Here is a 21,874-nt window from a genome sequence, read left to right on the forward strand (position 1 = left end):
GAAAACTAAGAGAACACGTTGCCAGCAGAACTACCCTAAAAGAAGGGCTAACATTAGCTCTCTAAAGGATAAAGGGAGAAACCCTGGATATCAGGAAAAAAGAAAGAGTGATGGAAGGAGTCAAAACGTGAGTTAAGTAGAATACATTTTAGTTTTTTTAATTATGTTTGATTGTTGAAGCAATGTTGTGTGATGTGGCTTTAAATTAGAGGAAATATTTAAAACAATTACAAACTGGAGAAGGTAATGAGACACAAAGAGAGGAAAGGTTCCTATATTTCACAGAAATTGGTAAAATGATGACACAGGTAGGCTGTGATGAGTCATGTATATATAATAACAGTACTACAGAAACGGCTAATGCAATACAAAGAGATATATTCAAAACTCAGTAGAGATTAATCAACATGGAATTCTAAAAGTGCTCAGGAAACCCACAGGAAGGCAGGCAAAAGAAAACACAAATGGAAACCAGAGAAAAGAAAAATAAGCCAAAAAATAAACATGCAGGCGTAAGCCTTACTTTTACCAATAATTACATTAAATGCAAGTAATCTAAGTACACTAAAAAAAGACAGAAATGGGCAGTGGATTAAAAACTATGATCCAATTATATGTCATCTGTAAGAAATCTACTCATGCACAATGATATAGGTATGTTAGCAGTTAAAGGATGGAAAAAGCTATACCATGGAAACTTTTAACTTAAAAAAAAAAAAAAGGCTTCGGCTCAGTGGTAAAGAATCTGCCCTCCAACACAGTAGGCACTGGTTTGATCCCTGGTCCAGGAAGATCCCACCTGCCGAGGAGCAACTTAAGCCTGTGTGCCACAACTGCTGAGTCTGTGCTCTAGAGGCCAGGAGTCCCAACAACTGAGTCCACGGGCTGCAACTACGGAAGCCCTCGCACCCTCGAGCCTGTGCGCTTCAAGAGAAGCCACTTCAACGAGAAGCCCTCACACCTCAACCAAAGCAGCCCTCACTCACTGCAACTAGAGAAAGCCTACACAAGGCAGTGAAGACCCAGCACGGTCAAAAATAAATAAATAAATGAAATTTAAAAAGCAGGAGTGAACTACATCAGTATCAGATGAAGCAGATTATCAGAGCAAAGAAAATTACTAGAGAGAATAGGATATATTACCTAGTGATACAAGGGTTAACCTTGTAGGTTAATTCACACACTCTCACACACAGAACAATCTATCAATCCCACAGTCTTTGTCTCTACAGCTATGTCTCAAAAACATACAGTTGAAAGGACTTTTCCTTCCAATGGTCTAAACCGTTCAAAGGTTTTTTGGATGTGACCTGCTATGATTTTTGGCATAATTTATTGCATGAAAATACTGGTAATTTTTTTTTCCTTTAGAGCTAATGAGAATGCCGGGATTTAAAAACTACATATAAATAGTAACAGGCGGAATTGTTGTTGTTCAGTTGCTCAGTCGTGTCCGAGTCTTCGTGACCCCATGGACTGCAGCATGCCAGGCTTCCCTGTCCTTCACCATCTCCTGGAGCTTGCTCAAAACTCATGTCCATTGAGTCAGTGATGTCATCCAACCATCTCATCCTCTGAAACCCTGTTCTCCTCCTGCCTTCAATCTTTCCCAGCATCAGGGTATTTTCCAATGAGTTGGCTCTTTGCATCAGGCAGAGTAACATCTTGCTATTTGAGAAATCTACATAGTGATCATGATGGGCCACGCCTCACTGGTGCGATGCTTTGCTAACCCACAGGCACGACTACTTCCTCCAGCAGGTGTCCGATTGGAAAACAGCAGAGTCCAGCCTCCCTCCTGTTGTTGTGGTGGCCCATGATGGCCACAGGACTCCCTCCAGGGCCTGACACTGAGCTGTGTATCAGAACCAACCCTGCGTTTCCGTCCTCTGGAGCCCACAGAACATTACTGGCCCCGGGTACCCAGGAGGAAGCACACACACCTCTGGGAGAGCCAGTTCCCCGTGCCCAGACTTGGGGTCTTAGCACAAGTGTCATCTTCTCACACAGCGTCTTAACTCTAGGATTTTAGCAAACAGATGCAAAGTAAAATGTTTTTAGTGTGCCAAGGAAAAAGTCACCATTGTAGGGGGAACAATTAAAAAAAAGCAGCAGAAAGGAATCAAAGCAAGAGAGATGACAGAGATGATCAGGAAAGAAGACCGATATCAGGGGCAGGCAGCAGCCACCACTGGGGAGTCTTTGCAGACACGGATTCTTGGGCTTGCTCCTAATTCACGTGCTTGAACCTAAGTGTTTCAAGTCCTTGTGCATGTGCTAAGTCACTACAGTCATGTCCGACTTTTTGTGACCCTATGGACTTTGTAGCCTGCCAGGCTCCTGTCTATGGGATTCTCCAGCCAAGAATGCTGGAGTGGGTCGCCGTGCCCTCCGCCAGGGGATCTTCCTGACCCAGGGATCGAACCCATGTCCCTTAAGTCTCCTGCATCTGCAGGCGGTTTCTCTACCACTGGTGCCACCTGGGAAGCCCTTCAAGTTCTTAAATCCATCTGAATGTTAGTTTTGCTTTTCTGTGGCCAGTATGCAACAGCTTTTTCCTTTGCTCGGATTCTGTGTTCATTAAGAACCAGGGGTGTCTTAGTTACTCTAACCAGGACAGGCACAGCTTCTCCGTAAACAGTCAGCTGATGTTCTGTGTTGGTTACAAGCAGGTCTCTTCTGAGGCTGGGTTGTGAACCAGTCTGCAGGAGCCTCATCTGACTCCCTTTTCTGGATGTGGCCTACAGTGGGTTCCCAATCCAGAATACTCTTCTCCCCACGCCCACTCCTGACTCAGCAGAGGCCTCCCCTTCAGGGTTTCCCTCATCCATCTCTTTTTGATTCAACAGTGACCAATTCAAATAAAAGGTCTAACACAAACATCAGGCAAATATGTTTAATTTTTTAAAATAACTGATGGCAAAATAAAATATTTACATCACATCATACTGTGTAAACATGTGAGGTCTCTGTACAAAGAAATATACATGCAAAATAATGTAAAAATTTAACTGAAATAATAAAAAGAAACAATACACAAATAAAAGTTGTGAGGTTACGAATACACATCCAGTTTTGAATCCAATTTCTTTTAAAAAGTTTCTGTACAATTTTACAAGGAACAAACAAACAAAAATTCAACAAAAGAATAAATAAAAATACATTGGAAGCTGCAAAGCTTGAACTATGCCAGTTTATGGCTGAAGACCCAGGTGTCTGGCTGGCTTGGGAAGCGGGCTGGTCTTTTAAGTGTATTTCACACAACAAAGATAAAAAGACATCCAGAAAAATTCAAGCGTGCTCAGAAACCCAGCGTCTTTTGTTGAGGGCCTCCCACACTACAGTGCCACAGACATCAAAGCCAGCCTCGAGGTGGCTGGTGCCTAATTGGCATTTATTTCTTACCAAAAGCTCAAAATCCAGCCAATTTTTGTACAGAAAGTTGAATGTCAAAAAGTCTAAAAAGTAGGAAATGTCCAGACTGATTTTGGGAAAAAAAATAATACTTTGGCATTCTGAATAATAGCATAATAAAATTTAAAACATTACCCTATTATCCAGTTTTATATTCAGAGTATGAAATCACTTTTTACAGTCCGCAAAACTGACAAATTTCACCAAGAGTTGTCTCCTTGAACCGATGACACAGGGCTACGAACCCCACCCCCCACCCCGCCCCTGACACACGCACAAAAACCATAAATCTCACTGTACGAATATGTGCTTTTTCTATATATTTATTACAGGTACAACAGAGGTCTTCATAAATAGTTGCATAAAATGTTAAAGCCACAACATTGCACATGATATGAAATAAAACAAAAAAAAAACAACCCCAAAAAACCAAAAAAACAACCCCCAATGAGTGCATTTACAGTATTTTCATCTGACTGTATACTGCTCAACAATCTGATTGACGGCTTAGGGGGTGGGACGCGGGGGGTGGGGAAGGGGTAGCAGGGCAGGACCCAACCTGACCTCCTCGGGGATGGGCAGACCCCTTGGACCCCTCCTAAAGGAAGCCCCGGGCAGTGGGTGGGAAGGCAGGGGTGGGGGGAAAGGACAGACCGAAGGCAGGACCAGTCTTATGTACAAGTAAGGCCTACATTTCATCAGAGCAAAACGATTCATTCTATTTTTATGCAAAAGTTTGAGGTTGAACGCACATTTCAGAAGCCCAGTCTGATGTCCTGGTGAGAGGCACACAGACGGGGCAGCTGGAAAAAGCTCAGAGCCAGGGGGACCCCCAAGTTGGATGAGGCCGCCGCTGGGGGTAGGGTGGAGGGGGGTCTTCCCCAGAGGTGTCCAGTATCTTGTTTTGTTCGTTAACACCAGTGGTTGAACATAGGCATTTGTTTCCTTGAATAAATCCTGGAAAATGTTTTCAATTTGCAAAATGCTATTCATGTTCGTTTAAAAAAGTTTCTTTTTATTAATTTTTTTTTTTTTTGCAGAAACCTGAATAAAAGACTGTGACTCAGCAACGCTGTCTTCGCTCTTGCAGAGTGTTCCAGAAGGCCTCCACCCCCCGCCCCCAACACCCCGCAGGGCTTGTGGCCCGAGTCCCAGGCAGCTGCAGAGCACGGCTCGCTCGGGAACGCACGCGGTGTCACACGACGGGACAATCGGGCAGCAGACTGCTTACGTCGTCGGTTTATTGTTTTCTCTTCCAAAAAAAAAAAAAACAAACAAACAAAGTCAGATTTAACGGCTGATTGGCAGGTGAAAGAGAATGAGAAAGGACTTCAAGACAGGTCAAACTCGAGGCAGAAGCCTGCTCTGTAAGAAGTTTTTCATGCTACGGATAGGTCGAACGTCGTTCTGGTGTTTGCGCCGCTCAATGAAGGAGGTCAGTCTGGACGTGTCGAGGACGCCCGCGCCTTTGCCGTGGCCGTGGCCCGCCTGCAGCCACCGCTCCTGGAGGGCCGACGCAGCCGAGGGGCGCTTGGCGGGGTCCTCGTGCAGTAGGAAGCACACGAAGTCCTTGGCCCTCTGGCTCACTCCTTGGAAGTAGTCCTCTGGGAAGCTGAAGTCCAGGCGGCAAATGTTGAGGCAGGTCTCTTCCACGCTGTCATCCAGGAAGGGGGACACGCCGCTGAGAAGCACATATGCCAGCACGCCCACGCTCCACGTGTCTGAGGTCAGGGAGACTGGGTTCCCCAGGATGATCTCGGGGGCCGCAAACTCGGGGTTCCCCAGCAATGGGTGGATGTGGTAAGTCGTGTTGAGTTGGACGGCATCTCCGAAGTCAGCCAGCTTGATGGTCGGCTTGGCTGAGCTCTGATCCACGAGGATGTTCTCGGGCTGGGAGACAGGATAAGACAGCCGTCAGGGGACTCCCGCCACCCGGCTCTTGGGCTGGGGCTCTTCAGGAATCTACAAGGTCGACTGTTCACGTGCGAAACGGACTCGTTCCAGTCTGGAACTTCTGAGGGCCGCTGCCATGCGAAGCCTGGGATTCACTCTCCTTCCTGCCATCGACGGCGACACTGCGCCTCCTTGCCTCCGTCACCCCGCCCTGTTCCCACCCCAGGAACTCTATGAACTATCTGCAGATCTCACGCTTGTCTACTATGTTCCGGTTTGTTTACGTTACTGAAAAGCCAACTCTAGAGCAGAGATTATTCATCCAAGTTCCCATCTCCTAACCCCTGCGTCTCTCCCAGTCCCCGGGGGGCTCCTGGCCCGGATTCAGAGGACGGCCCGGGAGCGGGCGTCGTGTCCCACATGGATGCACTGAGGTCACCCAGCGTTCCCGCCCCTGGGGCCCCACTCACCTTTAGGTCCAGGTGCGCTATCCTGCAGTTGTGAAGGTACCGCACAGCTTCCAGAACCTCCCCCAGGTACGCCCGGATCTTCCCCTCCGTGAGGTTCCCCCACCGCACCACGCAGTCCAGGAGCCGTCCCTGGTCAGCCCTGCAGAGGGAGGGGTGTGCGGCTGCGTTACGGGGTCAGTCAGCCACTTTAGAGGGACCACGACGCACATGTCACCTCCGCACCCCGCTGTCAATGTCCCAGCAACGCTTGGGGACCACACCTCTACACAGAGGCAGCGCAGGATCAACAGGATGATGCCTTCTTAACCTCGTCAAGCACCCGGAACCCACAGAGGGAACTGGTAGCAGAGACGGGCGCATCCAGGCCCCCCTGCCCACCCCACCCCAGCAGATGGGCGCACCCAGGCCCCCTGCCCACTCCACCCCAGCAGATGGGCGCACCCCGGCCCCCCTGCCTACCCGACCCCAGCAGACAGGCACACCCAGGGCCCCCTGCCCACCCCACCCCAGCAGATGGGCGCACCTAGACCCCTCTTGCCTACCCCACCCCAGCAGGCTGGACTCAGACCTGCTCCGAACACACGACCTGGCACACAGCAAGCACTCTGTTGGGGAGGGAATAACGTGAGACCACCTCCCCCAGCCTCAGTCTTGACAACTGTAAAATGGGGAACGTGGTGGGTGAATGAGAGAATATAAATAAAGTGGGCTTCATGTTGGACTCAGAGTCTGCCTACTGTAAAATTTACTTAACTTTAAAGAACCCTTATACAGAGTTGCCCTGTGCCAGGGACTAAATGCTTTCTACCATTTGCTTAATCCTCACGACAGCTCTCTGGGAAGAGGGTTTTATTGTTCCCCTTTCATACAGATGAGGAAACTGAGGCACAGGGAAAGTATGTAACTTTCCCAAAGTCACACGGCTCGTAATGGAGACTGGAACTGCAAGGAGGCAGTCTGGTTCCGGCCTCTCTGAACACCAGGCTGAGATGTGTTGTCTCTTTGCTACATAGAAATTTACAGAAAGATCAGCCAACTGTCTGGTAATGACAAGTAATCAAGGGAACTTCGGTAGTAAGTAGCTTGTTATGAAAATAAATCCTATTAATAGTACGATGAGGCCCAACCATTTAGTATTCCAGTGGAAAGAAATGACAGCTGAATGCACTGCAAATTTAAACCGGAATCTGAGGGCTTGCAGGAGATTCTGATAAGGAGTCTAGGCCTCTTTGTCTTCCCTGGGAATAGCTGAGCAGAGGCTGTTAGGCATTAAGCTTCTACAGCCAGAAGGCACATTCCCAGGTCCTGAGGGCCCACAGGGGCCAGGTCTCCACCTGGACACCACCTGAGCCCTGCAATAGCCCTTCAGGCAGCTGAGACTCGCCAGGAGCAGAGGCCACAGGCCCAGGTCCACTGACATGCCTTCTGCCCAGGACGCGGTGTTGGGGGAGGCTGGGGAGGGCCAGCTTACTCCCTCCGCCATCTGAGAGGTTTCCGGGGCCAGCGCGGGGGCTGAACAGGCCCACGGTGATGTTCTAGTAGGACCCCGGGGTGGGGAGACTCCCTGAGGGTTGGGGTCGGGGGCTGAGGCCGGACCTGGGCCTAGGGCAGCATGCCTGTGAGGAAACATGACCAACGGAAAGTCAGGAGCAGGTCCCCGCCGGCCAGATCTGAGATACTCGCTTCCCACAGCGCCTCAGGAACTAGGGAGCGGCGCAAGAGGTTTGCTTGGGCCAATGGAAGTGAAGTCATAAACCCAAGTGAGTGTATGAAGTGAACTCCCTCTAGAAACCAGGAACGGGAATTTAAGTAAAGCTTAGTGACGAGGTGTTTCAGAGAGACCAGAACGTTCTAGGGGCCAGGCTCCCATCCTGGCTTTACGGACACTTTGGGCCAGTGATTCTGTGTCTCTGTGTCCTGTGTTGTCATGGGATGTCGGGCAAGCAGCAAGACGTCTGTGGACTTTGCCGAATACCTGCAGGGGCAAAGCTGCTCTTGGCTGAGGACGCCTGCTCCCAGGTCGTAAGTTCCATACTCCTTTATCTTTAAACGACTCATGTGTTGACTGAGAAAGCACACAGAGCCCGGTGTGTCATGGGGACCCACCCCCTCCAGACTGCGCTCTTCAGCGAGGCACACCTCACCCTCCCATCTAAGCACCCTCTGCAGGGCCGGACAAGCTCTGCGAGGGACTGGACAGGCCTCAGGCCTGAAGTGGGAGCCTGAAGCGGCAGATAGGAGCAGGTCTGAGTCAGCCCAGTCCAGGTGCCCCCCAGCCTGGCAGACACACAGGATCAGGGTAGCCTGAGGTCATGAGCAGGGGTGTGGTCTGCAGAGGTCTGGCCCCAAGGGAAGCCGGTGGCATCACCAGGTTGGCTGAGACCCCACGGGAGCCTGGGTCAGAGTGGGGGTGTTTGGATGCTAGGTGTACGCTGCCTTATCAGGCAGCTCATACAGAGACTTCCCTCTAGCATCGCTGGAAAGCTCTAAAACTGTGGATTCTGATAGGAGACATGTTTTCAGAAGTTCTGTGAATTCTAAAATCCCAGTTCCTATCCTTCTGAGAGAATTAACAGCAAGACTACTTGGTGTTGGAGCTGGGGGCTAGGAGGAGGGAAGGTGGGGGGGCCAGGAAGGGGAGCTGGGGTCCAGGAGGAGTGGCCTGGGGTCCGGGGGAGGGGGAGCTGGGGTCCAGGGGGAGGAGGGGCCTGGGGTCCAGGGGGAGGGAGAGCTGGGGGTCCAGGAGGGGTGGGGCTGGGGTCAGGAGGGCGGGGCTAGGGGCAAAGCGTGTACGCACATCTCCAGGACCAGCACGTAGCTGGTGGGAGTCTCGAAGGTGTCCAGGAGGCCCACCAGCAGCGGGTGCTGGAGGTTCTGCAGGATCCCAAGCTCGTGGGTGACCTGGTCACGCTTCATCAGCTTCTTGTTCACAAACTTAGTGGCCACGGCTCGTTTGGTGCCTTTCTGATCACATTTCTTCACGACGGAGAATCTGCCCCTGGAAAGCAGGTGGGAAGATCACTCTCAGAGTGAGCCGAGTGGGTCACGGAGGGAAGACTCTGTTAACCCAGGCGGGCTGGATGCGCACGGCCTCCCCAGCTGTAGCCCTGCTCTCCCCTCCAGCAGAGGGGCTGCGGCCATACGACAGCCTGAAGGGAGCTGCCCGCGTCTGCGACTCTGTGTCTCCCCGTCCTGGGGACAGACGTCTCCTGAGAAGGCGGCCATGTGACTTCTCTACCCTCTGACCTCTGTCAGCAGGGACCTCCTGACGGCCCAGGCAGCTTCCAACCTCTGCTCTCGCGGAGACCCTTCCTCAGCGTGTGAAGAAGCATGGAGAGGCCTCCTCAGCGGCTCCTGTCACCCACGCCCCCACTCCGGACAGCCGTGTCCCCTGCCATCACCACGGCTGTCCTTCTGCTGCGGAATGTGCGTGCGGGGCTGCTAACCCACTTGTCTCTCGTCTGTGGTCTCTGGGGCTGTACCCAACAAGCCACCCCAGAGAAGCCTCAGCTGCACCCTGGCGGGATCCAGGTAACAAGACCCTGGGCCCTCGATCTGAGCCTGCTGCCCTCGTGGGATGAGACTCGGGGCAGGGAATGTGAGGGACAGATGTAACTCTGTGGCCGGGGGCAGAGTGGGGAGGGGCTCAGCCCGATGTGCCAGTCAGTCCTCTGTCGCCACACGGGGCAGGTGGGCACGCTACTTGGGGCTCCTCCTCCCACGGACCGTGCCATGCCGTGCTAAGTCGCTTCAGTCATGTCCGACCCATGGACTGTAGCCCGCCAGGCTCCTCTGTCCATGGGATTCTCCAGGCAAGAATACTGGAGCAGGTTGCTATTTCTTCCTCCAGGGGATCTTCCTGACCCAGGGATCGAACCCACATCTCTTACGTCTCCTGCATTGGCAGGCGGGTTCTGTACCACCAGTGCCATCCGGGAAGCCCCCTCCCAGGGACAGGTGGACTCTATTCTCCTCCCTTGAATCTGGGCTGGCAGGTGGCTGGCTCTGTCCACAGACTATGGAGAGAGCGCTGCTGTTGTGTTCTGACAGGCTGCAGCTCCTGCTTCTGGCTCCTGGGATGCTCTGCCATCACATGAGGAAGCCCGGGGTGGACGTCTATGTGCAGAGAGGCCAGACACATGGGCGGCTGGGTGGCCAAGCTCAGGAGGGACCAAGGGAGCAACTGCCTTGTCAGGGGCATGTGGCACGAAGTGATATGTTGCTGCTCCGGACAGCAGGGCTGAGCCTCGTGTGGCAACAGAGGACTGATGGGCATGATGGACGACGGGCCGGCACAGCAGGCTGATCCACACAGGCGGGCACACGGATCCCTGCAGCTGGGTACTCCAGGATACACCCAGGAAAGGCCCCTGGGGTGTACCCCCGGCTGCTGGGAGGCTTCCCGGGAAGCTTTTAAATAGGGCCATGCCGGGCAGTCATACTTCCGACCCCCCTCCTGCCACATGACATCCTGCCAGCCTAAGCCCTGGCTGCCATCTGCAGAGAAACACCCCTCTGGGTTGAAGCCCCCTCTTGGTTCGTGCTATAAATCTCCAGGTACCGCTGAGACCTGAAGGGCAGCTTCAACCTCCCTCAATGGGATTCCATGAACTATGTCCCATCAGAAAGGGTCTGAGCGACTCTCCCCTGGATTCCCCTGAGGACAGGGCGTAGCCGGTGCCGCCCTGGACGCAGAGCCAGAGCGATTCCGTCGTCCCTGGAGGGCTCATGGTACAAAGCCTTAACTCTTGCTGGGTGCCTGCACTGGACCTGTCCTCTTACTTTCTCAGTGTTTAATATTGAAAGGTAGTTAACAGTTACATTCCAGATGCAAAATGCCTAACTTCCAACTGCTGGCAGAACGTGCCAACTCTCTCTGTGCTCCTGCGGAGCTCTGTCTCTTGCGCCACTGGCTTGGGAGGGCCCCTGGTGTGCTGCCGTACCTGCCGAGCTCGGCCACCTCGCTGTAGAAGCAGTCAAAGTTGTCCTTCCAGGTCACCACGATGCCATCACTCCCTGGACCTGCAAGAGAGGAGCATCTCCCTGAGCCTGGTGAGCAGGACGCCTCTTGGGTGGAGACTGGAGCCTTGAGTTCAATGTGGCGGCCGGAGGGGCTGCTAAGGGTCTGAACTGAGGCTCGAGGGTACGGAGACGGGTCAGAAGAATAAGCTCCACGCTGCGTTTGTGTTGGGACTCGGTTTGAGATGGCTTTAAGTGATGGAAATAAACACACACTTGCTTTTCCATTATCTTTCCACTTGCGTTTCTGTAAGCCTATTGCAATAAATAGTCTTCTGTCTCTCCAAACTCCCTTGCACTAGTGACTTATTAAAAGAAAAAAAATCACCTGTATAACCTCTATGACACCTTTTAAAAATCAGAACACTGCTTATTCTCAAGGTTTTTTCCTTCCTTTCTTATGCTGTGACTCCAAAACAGGAACCCCTCCTTTCTCTGACTTTAGGTTAAAATATATAGGGGTTAAGATACAGGGGATAAAAGTTCTAAGACAGTTTTACGTACTATCTACACATAGAGCACTCCTGGACTCAATTCACCTTGGAGCTCTTCTATTTATTCTTAGTTTTTTAAAAATTTATTTAATTCTTTAATTTTCACTCCTGGAAGCAGCTGCCTATAGCTGCTGTGGCTGGAGGACCCAAGAGAAACCTCAGCAGCCCTGCATCGCATAGTGGCCTCCTGTGAAATGGCAGCTGGGAATCGGGCGGTATGTGGTCACTCACTAAGCATCTACATACATCAAGTGCAACAAAAATTCTAAAAGACCTAAGATACAGGTCCTGCCTCCAGCAATTCAGAGTTGAGCAGAGGAGCGAGATCAGGCCTTTCTGGGAGTGCGTTAGTCCCATCAGGGTTGCCTTGCGCTCAGGGCTGGGAGGACATACCCTCCGGCAGGGCTGTAGGGTCTAGGATGCACAGAGCCTGCACGGGGCTCACCCACACTCCCCTCTTTACTTTTTTTTCATTCTGCATGAGACCAACTCAGAATAGGTCCTCTTAGCATCAAAGCATCAACTGAACATTCAGGGGAGATGTTGGAGTGTGTTTTGAGTTTTAACAGCACAGAATGCCTTCCTCCCACCTGGAGGCTGGCCTCAGAGGCTCACGAGCTCAGTGGCCGTGGACAGAAGCCTTTACTGAGCGCCACCCCTGCCCGCAGTCACCCTCCCAGAGGCTGGCCAGCTCCTTGCAGCCCCCGGGTGACTTGTCATGCCTCTCAGGACACGTAGGCTGTGTGGGGGGGCTCGGGGTGCAGCTCACCTAGAACCCTCAGGCTGGCTGAAGACGAGGCTGACCCCATGTCGTTCACCGCAATGCACGTGTAGATGCCGTCGTCCTCGGTGGTCACACCCACGATCTTCAGAGCGGCCTCTCCCAAGTCGCTGCAGCAGGGGAGGGCCCAGGGCGTTCACAAAGGCTTGCCCCCATCCCCACGCCAGCCCCCCAACCTCTCTCCTGCGGTGTCACAGGTAACAAGGAGCTTCAGTGCTGATGGGCAATTTCAAGTGGGATTCCAACCCTAGCTGCCCACCCAGGGACAACACGCCCCCTCAGGGGAGGCATCCCAGGGCTGAGGTGACCCAGGGAATTGACCGTGGGGCTCCCGGTGGAACGAGGTCATGCTCACTGCCAGAGACATGGACTCCCAGGGGGCCCCCCTCACCTGTAGGAGATGCTGTAGTGACCATCGTTGTTCAAGGTGTTGTGTTCAGGGCCCTTCCAGGTGATGGAGGCCTTGGGGCGGCCGCAAACCCGACATCGAAGAACAACGGTCTCGCCTGCCTCACACGTGACCTCACTCAAGGGAATGACGAATTCTGGGGGAACTGCGTGAGAAAGGAGTCAGTGAGGCCAGACGCCCGGCCCCTGCCTGGCGCCCACCAACCTCCCCCAACAAACCTCTGGGCCTGAGATGTTGCCCAAGCCCAGAGCTCCACAGAAAACCTGGGTCCACAAGGTAAACTCGAGTGTCCCCAAATGCTCCCTAGACCTATGCTCTATAACACCAGAAGAAAAAGAACAGGACTCACCGTCATATATGTAGTTGGGATTGAGAAGCTGAAATGGAAAAATCACACGGTTATTAACCAAGTACATGAGCTATTTTGAGATATGTTGCTTTCATTCCAGGGTTGCAGTTATTTTTGAAAGATAAGAGGAAACGCGATGTAGCTTGCCTGGGCATCAATCAAAATCGACCACACTCCCACTGCCTTTGAATGCACTGGGAAGCTTCGTGTCACCCAAATATAGTTTTTTCTTCCTACTCACAAACACCAGAAACTCAGAGATGCCCCCTCCGCCCAACCTATGGGCTGAGTTCTGTGGGTCCCTGGACCCCCTCCTTCTGCAGAACAGCCAGAGCTCGGAGCTGGGGCCTCGAATTCCCCTCAGGAGATGCTGGCTTGCTCTCCAGGCAAAACCTGCACAGGTTTAAGGCGATCTGATTACAGGAGTCATGGGGGCTGGAGCAGCCGCCGAGGGGATTCACTGCAGCCAGTGAACACAGCTCTGGGCCACAGCCACCCGGTGCTCTGTCTGCTTCCGAGGATCCAGAATCTGTCTCCCTGGCGGCTCATGTGGTAAAGAATCTGCCTGCAATGCGGGAGACTGGGTTCCATCTCTGGGCTGGGGAGATTTCCCTGGAGGAGGAAGCGGCAACCCACTCCAGTACTTCTGCCTGGAGAATCCCACGGACAGAGGAGCCTGGCGGGCTACAATCCATGCGGTCACAGAGAGTCAGACACGACTGAAGGACTCACACTTCCCTGGGAGCACAGCAGCATTCTTCCTGCACCAGGCATACGACCACTGAGGTGCACGCCCACGCACCTGGCTCCTCAGAACACCTAAGCGTACTTGGGCCACTCCGTCCCCATGAGCCCCCTACAAAGCCCCTTGGGTCTGCTCACAGGGCAGAGGGAGGCGGGTCACTGCTGGGCAAGGCCGGGCCCCGGGTCCGTGCCTCCTCCTGTGCCGGGGCCAGCCCCTGTCGCTTCTTGAGGTGCATAGCCTCCTGGCGACGCCATGCTCACCTTCACAGATACCTTGTTGCTCAGTCCTTCCCGAGACTTCCGGTAACCGTTCTCTAACTTGCCTTCCCGTTTGCCGTCTTTATCTTTTTTCTCAGATTTTTTCCTTAAGCGGAGTGCTGTGTGCCAAGATGTTGACTTCCTAGGGGGAGAATGACATCTTGTTAGTATTACGCCTTCCTGGTGTTCAGCAAATGACTCCTGGAAGCATCAGGGAAGCTGAGAAGTGTCTTATATGGATACAGGATGACTGAGATTCCTTTACAGCAGTGATCTCTGCTAAGGAAAACTTTTCTGTGATGCTCACTGATTAAGACTGACAGCTTCTTAAATCAAGTTTTAAAGATTAAACTATAAAGATGTCTGTGATGGCTAATTTTATGCATCAACTTGAATGGATCTAAATATTTGGTCAAACATTAATCTGGGTGTTTCTGGATGAGATTAAAACTGTAATGGGTCGAGTGAAGTCATCTGCCCTCTGTAGTGTGGTGGGCCTTGCAGCCACTCAGTTGAAGGCCTGAGTTGGATGAAAAAAGCCCAGCCTTCCTGAGCAAGAAGGAATTCTCCAGCATTCTGCCTGTACCACTGGTTTTCTGCTGGCCCCAGTGCAGATCTGAACTCACCAGTATCCATAAGTCAATTTCCTATGTTCATAATAACCACTTCCTAACCACACACACCCCCTACTGTAACTATTTCTCTGGAGAACCTGAAAACATGGCCTGGGAATATTCTTGAGAAAACCAACTATAAAATAGGATTCTTCAGTGGTGTACTAGAATAAAATATTTCCATGCATCAAGGAAAAACAGGGCAAGGGACTCTTGTGGGAGATGGGCTCTTTGTGGGCTGAACTCAAGCCTGGATGTCTCATGGGGTGTGGGCGCTGAGCCCAGAGGTTTGGGGGCAGTGCTGGAATGCTGGCCAGACTGGGCTGCAAACCCGGCCAGGGCACCTTTATGTTTGGAGGGGAAGGTGACTGCCATCGATGCAAGTCTGGTCTTTGGAGGCTTACAAACCGCAGCTCTGTACAGCTCCCACCCCCAGAAACTGCCTGGCTGGCTTCTCCTGTCATCAGAGAGACTTAGGGAAGGGCAGAGTTGGAGACCAGCACCTGAATTCAGGTTTCTTTACAGTAACGTCTGATGCGGCAAATTTGGTTCCAAGTTTCCTGACTGACGAAGAAGGCAATGGCACCCCAGTCCGGTACTCCTGCCTGGAAAATCCCATGGACGGAAGAGCCTGGTAGGCTGCAGTCCATGGGGTTGCTAAGAGTTGGACACGACTAAGCGACTTCACTTTCACTTCCTGACTGAAGTGATCAAGTACATCTAAGGCTTGATGGTAACAGCATCCCGTGATCTTTAGTTGCAGCTACAGAACGAGGTTCTTCACTGATGCACCCCCAGCACGCCTGGTATATGTTAGGGGGCCGTGGAAAGTCCTCATCCCTCAACCCAAGACCTCTGGGAACTAAATACCATCGGGCTCTACCTAGCAGCTTAAAAAAGCTGTGTGTGTGTGAATGCAGGTTATTAAAAGAAACATCAGAATAAGGAGACCAAACCAGTCCCTCCTAAAGGAAATCAACCCTGAATATTCATTGGAAGGATTGATGCTGAAGGTGAAGCAATACTCTGGCCACCTGACATGAAGAGCCAACTCATTGGAAGGCTCTGATGCTGGGAAAGATTGAGGGCAGGAGGAGAAGGGGATGACAGAGGATGAGATGGTTGCATGGCATCATTGACTCAATGGACCTGAGTTTGAGCAAGCTCCGGGAGACGGTGATGGACAGGGAAGCCTGGCGTGCTGTGGTCCATGGGGTCGCAAAGAGTCAGACACGACTGAGTGACCAAACACTACCATCGCCACCACCAACAGAGTTAAGTCTGAGAGGTGCAGGTCACCCCACCATCACTATGTGGTTCCACACGGCGCTTAGACCTGAACTTGCTCCGCAGAGCACAGCACATCTTTCTCTCAATGGGCATCACCCTGCCAGGGCCCCGAGGCCTCTTCTGCGCTCAGCACTGCCCTCGCCCCCCTACTCACTTGAGAGTCCCGTCAGGGTTCTCCATGATGACTGCGCTGGTGTGCCCCAGGACGAAGCCCGGAATCCAGCCCTCGGCTGCGGGGCACTGGTCAGTGGCGGCTCGGAACACCAGAAACATGTTCTGTTGATTGCTGGCCAGAATTTGAACGACCTCTCCTTGATAGACGTTTATCTCATCCTCCTTCACTGCCGTGTAGTCGTGTGTCACCAACATGGTGGAGATGTTGCTACTGCTGCTGCTTTCACTCTGCAGGGGGAGAGACGAACAGAAAGGCAGAGCGGAACTGAAAGGGGGTCTGAGGACGCCGAAGCGCTCGTCCGCGTGCTGACAATCAAGTAACGGACAATCAAGATTGCTTTAGAAGCAACGTAAGGATAATCTAAAACGCCAAGAAGACCACAGCGATGGCCAAACACTTTACTTTTGGAAGCTTGATTATTTTGGGTCCATCTTCCTTACACCGTTAGAGGGATGGCTTGTCCTCCTGTTAATGCCACGCTGGGTTCTGTCTATGTCACTGCGACCATCATGCGCGTTTTAAAAAGCATTAAATTAGGAAGCTGCAAGGAGTAAGGTCTTCAGCTCACTGACAGAGCAGATCATGGCAAAGCCTCCAAAACTCGCAGATGTAATGTTCTTTGAGAACGCGTCCCAGAATTGTGCCAAGCTGCTCGCATCCTTAGTCATTTCCACCTTTTTCCTTCCTAAAAGAAGAACATGGGATAACTGAAGAGTAAGCCAACCACTGCTCTGCTCTCACGGAGTTACTCCGCCTCCTTTATGCTTCCCGTGGTGGGTGGCGCGCCTATGAGCTCGCATGATTCCCGGGTCCTGAAGACATGCTGCTGTCCTGGGCATGTTCAGCATCGCAGAGCAGCAGTGAACACCACTGGCCCCATAGCTCACGTTTCAGGGACATCCCTGGCATGGGAAAGTCTATCTTCCCCATATTTTGGCGTCCCACTGGGACCCAAACACTTCGGGGCACTGCTGTGTCTTCAGTATCCATCATACTGACTGATGTGTAGCAGGCACCCAATAAAGGTTCAGCAACTCAGTCAATGAGGTGAGACTGCAATGTTAAACAAAGATCATTTCTCAAGGCCATCTGCTCACGCGCACAAACTGAAGTGGTGTTCACTGCAGAGTAGAAGAAACACGGAAGATACTTGTCCTAAGCTGTCATTTACCAGGTGACCTTTCTTCCATGGGAGGAGGAAGAAGCTGAGACCTCCAGACCCTCGTCCAAGGCCTTCTATCAACAGCTGGGATGCGGAGACGGTGTCAGGAGCTGCACTAGTGTGTTCTCAGAGGCTCCCACCAAGGATGCTGTCTGGATGGTCACGGCTTCCCAGGACTCTGATGACACTTCCCTCCGCTGGACTCTTGGATGCCGGGGGCAGCTCCTGGGTTGGTGCAGACACGACACTCAGAAACCTTGCCACACGCCTGTCAGCTCTCGGCTACTGAGCTGCTGTGAAGACACACTGGAGCAGACGGCTGCCACTGTCAAGGAGCCTGCGTGCTGGGAACTCCAGGGGCCAGGGCCCTGGGCTGCACACCGGGGTGGCCAGCTGCTCGGCGCCATCATGGCTGAGGAGTCTGGTGCCCATTCCCGGCCCTCCGAGATGCCCATGCTGTCCACGTCGGGCCTTGGCCTCTGCACACTCCTTTATGCAATTTTATCCCTTTAGCGTGACTTACATAGCAGCACCCCATAGTTTTGAGGCTACAAAGACACATTTGCTAGAAAACGTGAACAAAAACCAAATTCCGTGGCAGAGCCGTGTTTGGTCATGCAGGTACCAGCCTCTGTCTCATAATTTGAGCATTCTACCACAGTCATAATAGCTCTCAGTCGTTTCTGAAAACCTCCCACGCACCAGCCTAAGTATTAGGCATTTAAAAACCTATCTCAGCTAATGTTGTCAGACACGATCCTCACCTCCTGATGACTGGAGGTTAGAAATGTATGGGGGCCACCCAGTCACCGAGAGGAAGGCAGGGCTTGTCCTTTCATTGCTGCCTGGGGGTGGGGGTGGGTGCAGGGAGGTCGTGCATCCATGTCTAGGGGCTGGCACAGTCACTGTGTGGGTTGACACATCCCCTCCACTCTGGTTCTCCTCAGAACTTTCCAGAAGGTGAGCATTAAAGGAGGAAGAGGGACCTGGGCTGTGGGTTAGGCACAGCTGCTGGGCTATGACCGCAGACAGGGTCACAGAAGCAGATGAGGAGGAAGGAGGCTGCTGTTGACCTGCCAGGGGACTGGGATGGCTGGAATGGGTGGGAGCAGGCCGGGTGACAGCTCTTCTTAACTGGAATACTTAAGAGTCCTCAAGGAGACTTTCAAATGCTCGTGCTAAGCCTCTAGTGGTCTTCCCATGCCTCCAGGGCATTTCTGTAAGGTGCTTGGATTCGCTTAAAACACTGGCAATTTCCCTTTCCAGCTAACTGAGCACATTAGAAACAGTGAGAGGCAGAAATAAGAGACATCTTTTGCAACCTAAACCCTGCCAGCAGGTGTGTTGGGCTGAGATCGAGCATGGGGTGGGGGGGGGGGGCCCGGCGTGGCGGGGGGGGGGCACCAACGGCGGGCGCTCGCAGACACAGAGACCCCAGCCCAGGCTCCTGCACTGGGGCAGGGGAGGCCGTTCCTTCTGAAACACAGGCCCCCCCTCAGGTGCTCAGGGGGAAAAGCATTCAAGTTAGGATAGGCTCAAGGGCTGCTCCCTGGCTGACTCGGAGGGGTCTCAGCTGCGAGGCTATGCCTGCATCTTTGACTCCAGCTGACGCTGGGTTCGGACGCCCACCTGCATACCAAGCATTTCAGAACTAACAGGAGATGGGGGGCCAGGCTACTCTGCAGGACACGCTCAGGTACCACAACCAGGACAGTGGTGACGGCCACAGCAGAGGATGCCTGCCCTGACCACTTCTTTTTGAGAGTGAAGCTGAAAGGCTCATAAACATAAGAACCATTTCTCAATTTCTTCCTTAAGTACACAGAAAGATTGAGTTAAACAAAATACACAATGAAAAACAAGAGGAGAGAATAAGGCCAAGTCAACTCAAACAAGGCATTAATTAAAGTCCAGAGGAAAGAGAGAAACATGCAAAAGCCAAATTTTGCTTTTCTTTTTTGGATAAAGAGAGACAACAGACCCTTTCGGGGGAAATGTATTTAAAAATTTATAAAAGGATCACACATACACTCATGAGAACAGTTCTATTCCCTCACCGCATGCTTTTAGGGAGGTGTTACGGATTGGATTCATCAGCCCGTGTAGCAAACGGGAGGACGGCGAGGAAGACACAGGATGGGAGGGGGAAGACCCACCACCGCAACCCTGGGGCTGAGAACGCGGACAGTGACCGGCGAGGCCCCGCAGCGCCCCCTGCTGCATAGAGCCTGGCGCCCCACTCCAGCCTGCCTGAGCCTCCGCTCCCAGCCGCCGGCATCCAGAGGCCCTTAAAGCAGTCTCTCTTGCAGTGCATCCGGCGCATGTTTGTGTTTTTGTTTTCAGGTGGTGGGAGGGGGGAAGGGAAAGTTTTTCCACTGGAGAGATTCCTTCCCCTCACTGTGCCAGCTGAGTTTGCTTTGAGCTGCTGTTGGACATTTCTTGAGCTTTTTTTTTTTTTTTTCCCAGCAGATGAGTCAAAAACGCTGCAGATTAATTTAAGGCATAAAAGGGCACAACCAAGCGATGAGCAGAAAGCTTAAAGAGTGTACACAGGTTTCAGTTTATGCAGGAGGTAGATGGCAGGACACGGACCCCTCTTTAAACAAACAAAAAAGTGCGAGGAAAGCAGGGGCGGCGAGAGAAAGAGGAAATTCCAAAATACTCGGCTGGTCGGAAGATGTGAAAAGCTCAGAGATGCTGCATTCATTTGGAAGGTTAATAGTCTGCGTTCCCCGTTGTTAGCGGACACAAAGCAAGGAGCGAGTTAGTAGAGACCCGGGGCGCGCCGTCCGCCGGGAGTAGGTTAGCGGGCGTCCCCTGCCGAGTCCGGGGCGCGGGAGGCCGAGGAGGAGCTGGTAGAGCCCGGAGTTAGTACGAGGATAGCGGCGGCCAGGCGGGAGGTTTAGAAGAGCCGCGGGACAGAGGCGGGCGCAGGCGGCCGGGCGCTCTTACCCCGTTGCTCTGGGTGGACTGCACGGACTGCTCGCTGGCCGAGGAGCACGTGCTCATGCGGTCCGCGTCCTTGCCGGGGGCCGCGTGGCGCCGCGCCTGCCGCTGCAGGGAGTCGCTGTCCCCCGGGAAGGTGAAGGAGCCGGGCCGGCTGGCAGGGGAGGCGGGCACGGAGCTCCAGAAGGAGCCCCCCTTCTGCAGGGGGCTGCTGGGGGGCAAGGGCTCCTTGCCGAACGGAGAGGGGGACGCGGCGGCGGCGGCCAGAGGCGAGTGCAGGGGTGAGGGGGCCCCGGGCCTGGCCTTGCCCAGCGGCAGGGGGCCCGGGCCGCTCCGTGGCGCCTCCTTGGCGGCTCCATCCTGCAGCGGCGTGCCCCCAGATGACTTTCGGGGGCTCTCCATCACCTTCATCTTGGGGATCGGCTCGGCATCTCGCTCGGGACCGTCGGGCTGGCTGCCGGGGGGCGCCCTGCCGGGCGGGCCGGCACTGGACTCCAGGGCTGGGCTGCGGCTGGGAGGAGGCGGTGGCGGGCCCGGGGTGCACGTACCTGACATCTTGTCTGCCTCTGCCTGGCTCGAGGCTGCAGAGGAGACCAGCACGGGGGAGTGGTGTCTGACGGGCTGGGGAATCCGGGAGGGTCTACTTCTGCTCGAGCTGCCGCTGCTGCCGCCACTGGGGCCGCCCCCACCGCCGCTGTGGTTGCTGCCGCTGCCCCCGCTGCTGGGGGCCCCGCTGCTGCCCCCGCCCCCGCCGCTGCCGCCGCCCCCGCTGTGATTCCTCTGATATTCGATGGGTGATGTCAAGGCTGCAAGGCACAGGGGAGACTCCGTCAGGGCACCGTCACACGGGCGAAGGGGAAGAGGGGGCACGATGGCACAAAAGGGAGGGCTGGCTTAGTGCCCCAGGCTCACGTCACCTGGGGGCGTCCACCATCGCCCAGTCACCAGGCAGCGGCCTGGCTCCACCCACCAGGGAAGGAAAAGGAAAAGGTCTTGTTTAACTGTGTTGTGTGCTTAGTCGCTCAGCCGCATCTCACTCTTGCCACCTCACAGACTGTAGCCCACTAGTCTCCTCTGTCCGTGGGATTCTCCAGGCAAGAGTACTGTTAAGTATGGACGAGTTAAACTGGTTCTATCAAGGGCGGTCTGCAGGTCCCAGGGAGGACAGGTGAACAGGGAACAGGCTGGAGGAGAGGTTTCCTGCCCACGAACAGTGAGCACAGCCTCAACATTTCCACTGAGGGGGAGGGGGGGAAAGGAGAAGAATCAGCCGCTGGCATCTCTGCAAACAGCCAGGGTCCCGAGGAGGCCCAGGTCTGCTGGGGAGACTCAACTGGGGCTCCACAGGTACCAGCTGGTTCCCACAGGCCGAGGCAGTGTCAGGGACCACCTCGGGGAAGGTGCTCCACAAACCCTGGGGGGGTTCATGAAGCTGTCCTGTCTCTGGGCTTAGTGAGTTAGCTATGTCACTGTCTGTTGGAAGATGCAGGCAACGTGCTCAGTAAGATATATGGGAACACTAACTCAAGTCCTTGAGCGGGGCAAGGCAACCCACTCCAGCATTCTTGCCTGGAGAATTCCAAGGACAGAGTCCACGGGGTCGCAAGGAGTGGGACACACTGAGTGCCTAAGCACAGCACAGCAACACAAATCCTTGCAGAGCTAATGAAAACCTCTGTGATGCTGGACAGTCAGATGTAGCCCCTTCCTGCCTGGGAGATATCGGGCAGGTGTGGAGGAGTATCCTGGAGCCAAATGACCTGTGATGTGATAAAGCCATGTGAGCTGCCGCCCTGCATGGGACTAAGGGGAGAAAGCGGTGGGCCAGCAGGGCTGAAGCCCTCCGCTCTGGTCCT

The 21,874-nt window shown here is 53.6% G+C and overlaps 1 protein-coding gene across 1 annotated transcript in view; it reads right to left on the minus strand.

The window, feature by feature from the left end:
- Positions 1–2,964: 2,964 nt before the first annotated feature.
- TRIO (trio Rho guanine nucleotide exchange factor) overlaps positions 2,965–21,874 on the minus strand; it is a 357,377-nt gene continuing 338,467 nt past the window's right edge. The window contains exons 48-57 of the mRNA XM_068990530.1: positions 20,025–20,824; positions 15,890–16,137; positions 13,835–13,973; positions 12,830–12,857; positions 12,463–12,625; positions 12,060–12,181; positions 10,721–10,799; positions 8,575–8,775; positions 5,778–5,916; positions 2,965–5,304 (exon numbers count right to left, since the gene is read on the minus strand). Of these exons, the coding sequence (XP_068846631.1) occupies positions 4,756–5,304; positions 5,778–5,916; positions 8,575–8,775; positions 10,721–10,799; positions 12,060–12,181; positions 12,463–12,625; positions 12,830–12,857; positions 13,835–13,973; positions 15,890–16,137; positions 20,025–20,824 (2,468 nt within the window). The 3' untranslated portion in view covers positions 2,965–4,755. The remainder of the gene's footprint in view (positions 5,305–5,777; positions 5,917–8,574; positions 8,776–10,720; positions 10,800–12,059; positions 12,182–12,462; positions 12,626–12,829; positions 12,858–13,834; positions 13,974–15,889; positions 16,138–20,024; positions 20,825–21,874) is intronic.

Source organism: Capricornis sumatraensis, chromosome 18 (genome assembly GCF_032405125.1).
Source record: "Capricornis sumatraensis isolate serow.1 chromosome 18, serow.2, whole genome shotgun sequence".
Classification (NCBI taxonomy): Eukaryota; Metazoa; Chordata; class Mammalia; order Artiodactyla; family Bovidae; genus Capricornis; species Capricornis sumatraensis.